This window comes from Nuphar pumila, chromosome 4 (assembly GCF_984573655.1).
Source record: "Nuphar pumila chromosome 4, dmNupPumi1.hap1.1, whole genome shotgun sequence".
In the NCBI taxonomy this organism is placed as follows: domain Eukaryota; kingdom Viridiplantae; phylum Streptophyta; class Magnoliopsida; order Nymphaeales; family Nymphaeaceae; genus Nuphar; species Nuphar pumila.
Window position 1 is genome coordinate 61,394,092 of NC_143252.1, and position 5,959 is coordinate 61,400,050.

The window sequence follows — 5,959 nt, forward strand, 5'->3', positions numbered from 1 at the left end:
TCTGATCGAATGGTCAGACCAGATAATCTGATCGATCCACCCTGATGATGCATAAAATACACATTATTTTAATATAATATTCATGCATTTGTATGTGTTCTTAAGGTTTAGAACCTATGATTGGATGTATTTTGGTATAAAGAGGTCTTGGTTCGAATTTCAATTAAATCAGAGTTAAATTGAGTGAAATATTATAATTTTAGTGCTTGGGCACAAATTTCAAGGTAATTCAGATCAAGATCCGACCCAAATAGACCATCTTGGGTCTTGGATCAGTTCATAAACATCAAAATCCAATTCACATGGGATCCAAACCCAATTTATGAATTGTTTTCAGAAAACCCCCTTCAAAAGAGGCGCCCAACATTTCTTTTTATTTTAAACCCCTTTTTGAAATTGTGAAAACCTTAGCTTAAGTTTAAATAGGATTTTTTGAAAACCCTAGGATGTTTTTTGCCTTGAGATTTGTGCCCAGCCAGAGCTCATCTTCCTCCTCCATGCCGTCCTCTACATGCCACCTCCATTGATGCTCCTTCGTCTACGATTTCTTCTCATTCACGTTTTGCTTTTTCCACCATCTTCTTCCTCATCATTGTGTGAATCATCTAACGTGTGATTGCTGTATTTTTTCAGGGTTGCAGCTCAACGTGGGTGCTCTTCCCAGATGGTGTGCCGTCTACCTGTCTTGGAAAGGTTGGCTCCTTCCCCTTCCGACCCTCTTCTCCATTGGGTGCAGCCCTTTTTCCTTCCACCGCTAGGCACCCTTTGTTCGGCATATCCTTGCAACCATACACAGTCACGTGGATGTGCATCACAACAAACACGATCTTGGCAGCGAAGTCTTTTGGCTCAAACCGCTCTTCCTTCCCCTCCACTCGTCGGACTACCCAAGAGGTGAGTCGTCTTCTTCCATAATTTCTTTTAGGTAAAAATCGATTCTACCTACAGTCGAGTCTCCTTAATCTCAAACCTCCCTTCTTATATTTCTGATTGTTGAGAGCAAAAACCACTGTCATTTGCATGCTTAGATCGAGTTATAAGGTATTTTATAGAGATAAGTCGTATAGTGTTTAGTCCAATAGGAAAATCGGCTAAGCCTAGCTTGGCCTATTGTGACGTGTGCCCAGTTTTGCTTATTTGGATAAAATATTTTTTTATTACAGTAGTTTAGTTTAGTTTAGTGTGTTAGAGTTATTAGAATCATATCCATTCAAATCTTAGTTTATTTTATATTAAAATTTTGTTTTATCATTGGTGTGTTACTAGATAACATAACTTTTCTGCGTGAATTAGAAAAATCGTTTTATGTGGGTTGCTAGCTATCGTTTTCTTCATAAGAGAAGGCAGCCATGGCTGTAGCTTTGAGTTTAGAAAAGCTTTGTTTAAGGTCCAGATTCATTGTATCTAGTTTTAGTCAGTCTTGAGATTGAATTAAGTAATTTAGATTTGTGTGTGTTAGCCAAAATAGCATTTTCCGATTTTGTGTGTTACATTTTATTCATACCCTTACATTTATTTGTGTAGATGTTAGTTTAGTTAGGTTAGTTAGAGCCTAGGTTAACTAATTATTTAATTTCGAATTTTAGATGAAGGGCACTTTGGTATTTTTGTTTAAGAAACGATTTTGGTAGGTGTGGTAGCCCATTCAAATTCGTGGAATTCAATTGAGGCAAGTTTTGACCCCTTCTTCTAGTCCAATCAAGATAAAATCATTCTCTCTTTTCAATTTTGGAAACAATTTTGATTTTCAATTCCCTTTCTAAAATTCGTGTGCAAGCTTTGGTGAAAGATTTTCAAAATTTACTATCTTATTTTAATGCAAAATTGAAACCGTGTGGGCCCATTGAGCTTGACGATTTTGAAATTGCAATCTTTCCAAATGGGTCCCTAAGGTAAGAATGCACGGGTTCATTCATTTCCAAATTCGTTACTTAGTATTTATATGCCCTCTTTTAATTCCATAACTTGACATAGCATAGATATAACATTAATGATTTTGGTAGGTTTTGAATTTGATTTAAGTTAAAAAAAAAAAACGTGTTTAGTAATTTAGGAAAATAAGTTGTCTTGGTAGTGGTTTTGATTTAATTACCGATTTTATTTCTAGGCTAAAATCTTGTTTTAGGATTAGATATCTAGCTACCAATTCTAATTCATTAATTCCTAAGTAATTAGGTTAGTTATTAAAAATTAACCAAAATCGTGTAGGTGACCTTGTTTAGTAAGTCCAACTTTTACTAACCCTAGTGGGTCCATCTAGGGTGACGTGAGCCTATGTCAAAGCTAAACTCTAAACCGTCCCCCTTACTAACCCTAGTTAGGTAATTAACCCTAGCTAAGTTGACTAACTAACATTAGGTTGAAGTTTTTGTTAACACTAATTTCAAATTAGCCTTGGATTTAATCTTCGTGTTTTTAGTTAAATAGTTAGCTTACATTAAGGTGAATCTATTAGGATTAGTTAACTTCATTAACTTAGCCATTCCAATTGATAATTGCATTTTAGTTTAGCTTAGTCTATCAATAGTGTGTCTCTTAGATTAACGTTAGAATTAATTTGCTTAAATTATTTGCATGTTTGTTTAATTCATTTCCTTGAGTCCATTTTCTGTAGTTTAACAGTATATTAGAAGTGTTTAGGACTGTTTTTATATGCAATTCAATGTCATAGTGCATGTATTGGATTCTTTCAAATGAATAGTACATTGAATTAAAAACTGGGTTTTTGCATCAACTTGCACTCATCATTTTATGTGCAAATTTTCTGAGTTTTCCAAAATTTTTATTCTATTCTCTTCCTCTGTGTGTTCACTGTCAGCAGACCAAAAATCAGCTCATTTTGAGTTGATTTGGTCTGACTTTTAAGTGTTTTTCAAAATCAGCTTTTTCGCATTTTTAAATTTCGGGACATACGATTTCCAGATTTTGTATGAAATTGAAACGCTTATATCTGGAGATTCCGGATAAGTTTTTCAAATCCGTAAAATCTAACAGATTTCTGAATCTATCAAAAACAGAACAAAAGAAAATTTGTGAAAATCAGACTTTTTTTGCCCCTTCAAATTCACTGTTTGCGAAAAGCTGTCAGAATCCACTTTTGCACTATTTAAGGGCAAAACAATCATTTTATTAGTTGTGTGATCTTCGGTAGTTTTTATTGTTTTTCTGCATCTTAGTTAGTATATTTGCAGCAATTAGTTTAGTTAGATTCAGAATAGTTAGTTGATGTACTTAGAAATGACATTTTAGTTAATTTTGATTTTTAATTATAATTTAGTTCAATAATTCCTCATAGAATTAGGTTTAATATAATTTTAGAATCATTTATTATAATTGTGTACTAATTTTATGTCTTATTGTGTTTTAGGTTGATAAAGTTTACAACAGGTCAAAAGGTGAATTCAGAATGAGAGTGCAAATGCACATGTGGTGAAAGGATGAAATTACCCCTGGCGATCTGGAGAAGACTTTAGAAATCTGTTTCTAGTTAACTGTAGTTTTTAGTTTGAAATTTCATTAGAATTGTATTGTTTAACTTAGATTAATATTTTGATATTAATAAATTGAAAATTTTAGAAGTAAATTGAATATTTCCCGTTCCTTGAGGATTCGACTCATACTTGCCACATTCGTGGAAGGTCAATTTTTATTATTTTTGGTTGACAATTTTCCAAATCTTTTACAGAAAAATATCTTTTAAAAATACCATTGCAAAAAGATCAACCACACCCCCAACTGAAAAAGGCTTCCAAACTATGAAATCTTCAATCAGTTTCTGGCTCCATACGAGACTAGCCAGAACACCACTCGATTTGCGACTAAGCGCATCCGCCACTATGTTCGCCTTACCAGGGTGGTAAGACAACGTAAAGTCATAATCCTTGATAAACTCGAGCCAACGTCGTTGTCTCATGTTCAACTCCTTCTGAGAGAACAGATATTTGAGACTCTTGTGGTCTGAAAAGACCTCAAACGATTCTCCATACAAATAATGTCACCACGATTTCAAAGCAAACACAACTACTGCTAGTTCCAAATCGTGTGTCGGGTAATTTCTCTCATGGGTCTTCAACTGTCTAGAAGCATAAGCAATCACCCTGTCGTGCTGCATTAGCACGCAACCCAATCCGATACAAGAGGCGTCCGTGTACACCACAAAACCACCTTTGCCTGATGGTAAAGCTAACACCGGTGAAGTCGTCAACTTTGACTTCAAGATCTGAAAACTGTCTTCACATGCGCTATCCCACTCGAACTTGATGCCTTTACGCAAAAGCTTTGTCAACGGTAAGGCAATTCTCAAAAAGTCTTGGATGAATCGTCGATAATATTCTGCCAACCCGAGAAAACTGCGAATCTCTGACACACTTTGAGGTTGTTTCTAGCCTAAAACTGCTTCAACCTTTGCTGGATCGACTGACACTCTGTCCTTGGATATCACGTGACCAAGAAACATAACTCGCTCAAGCCAAAACTTGCACTTGAAGAACTTGGCGAACAAACGATGCTCACGGAGAATACCCAAAACAATACGTAAGTGTTCTTGATGATGCTCAGGACTCTCTTAGCAGATCAAGATGTCGTCAATTAACATGATCATGAACGTATCCACGAATGGATGAAAAATCTGGTTCATCAAATCCATGAATGTAGCTGGTGCATTCGTGAGGCTAAAGGGCATCACCACGAACTCGTATAAACCATGCCTCATTCGAAAAGTTGTCTTCGCAATGTCTTCCTCTCTAATACAAAGTTGATGATAACCTGACTTGAGGTCCATCTTCGAGAAAATCTTTGCTCTTTGCAACTGATTGAAAAGATCTTCGATCATGGGTAACGGGTATTTGTTCTTAATCGTCGCTTGGTTGAGCATCTGGTAGTCGATGCACAACCTCAAAGATCCATCCTTCTTCTTCATGAACAACACTGGTGCTCCCCACGGAGAAGCACTGGGTCGAATGAAACCCTAGTCTAAAAGTTCTTCCAACTGCCGCTTCAATTCCTCAAGCTCTGTCGAAGCCATACAATAAGGTGCCTTGGATATAGGAGTAGTTCCAGACAACAACTCAATGCAAAATTCGATCTCTCGCTTCGGAGGTAAATCAGGCAATTCCTCTGAAAACACATGGGAAAACTCCCGAACCACGTCTAGGTCATCGATCAGAACCATCTCAGGTTCGAATGGGGTAATACTGACCAAAAATGCGGTACCTCCATTCCGCAAATACTTCTGGGCCTTGAAGGAAGAAATCAAACGGCTATCACGCAAGGGTCGAGGAAGCTTGATCTTCAAGACAGGACGATCAGGCTGAAAAAGAACAATCTTGCCCTCTCGACAGAAAACTTGAGCGTGATACTCAAGAAGCCAATCCATGCATAGAATGACGTTGAACTCAGTCATGTCTAGCAGGATCACATCAGCTGACAGGTTCTGCCCTGCCACTGACACCTTGATGTTCAAAATGTAAGAATCACAAAAGGACTGATCACCTGTCGAAGTACGGACCTCCAATGGGTAATTCAAAGACTCTACGGTCAAAGACAAAGTTCTAGCAAATCTGGTAGCTATAAAAGAATGTGAAGCACCACAATCAAATAACGTAAAGGTTGCATGTCTTGCGATTGAAATAGTACCTTGGACCAATTCGCCCTTGGTTACCTGCTCCACGGTTGCCGCGTAAGCACGTCCTGTAATGGTCTTTTGACTGCCCTACTTCTGCTGATGTTGTTGCTGCGACTGATATGATTGAGGCTGCTTCGGCTGCGCTGGCTGAGATGTCTCTGGTGTGTTTCTCCTTTGATCGTCTGATTGCTTCTTCCGGCAATCCTTGATATAGTGACCCATCTTGCCACAATAAAGACATCCACCCGTGTCACGTGGGCAAGGTCGTCCTGGATGATCGATGGAACACTTCGAACAACCCGCCGCTATGATCTGCTTCTGAGGCTATTGATACTG

General features: G+C 37.6%; 1 protein-coding gene across 1 annotated transcript; it reads right to left on the reverse strand.

Annotated features, from left to right (window-relative positions):
- Positions 1–4,966: 4,966 nt before the first annotated feature.
- Positions 4,967–5,401, reverse strand: LOC149840245 (uncharacterized). Its single transcript, XM_090005033.1, has one exon. It carries the CDS (start codon positions 5,399–5,401, stop codon positions 4,967–4,969), a length of 435 nt encoding a protein of 144 aa, XP_089861159.1.
- Positions 5,402–5,959: the final 558 nt, after the last annotated feature.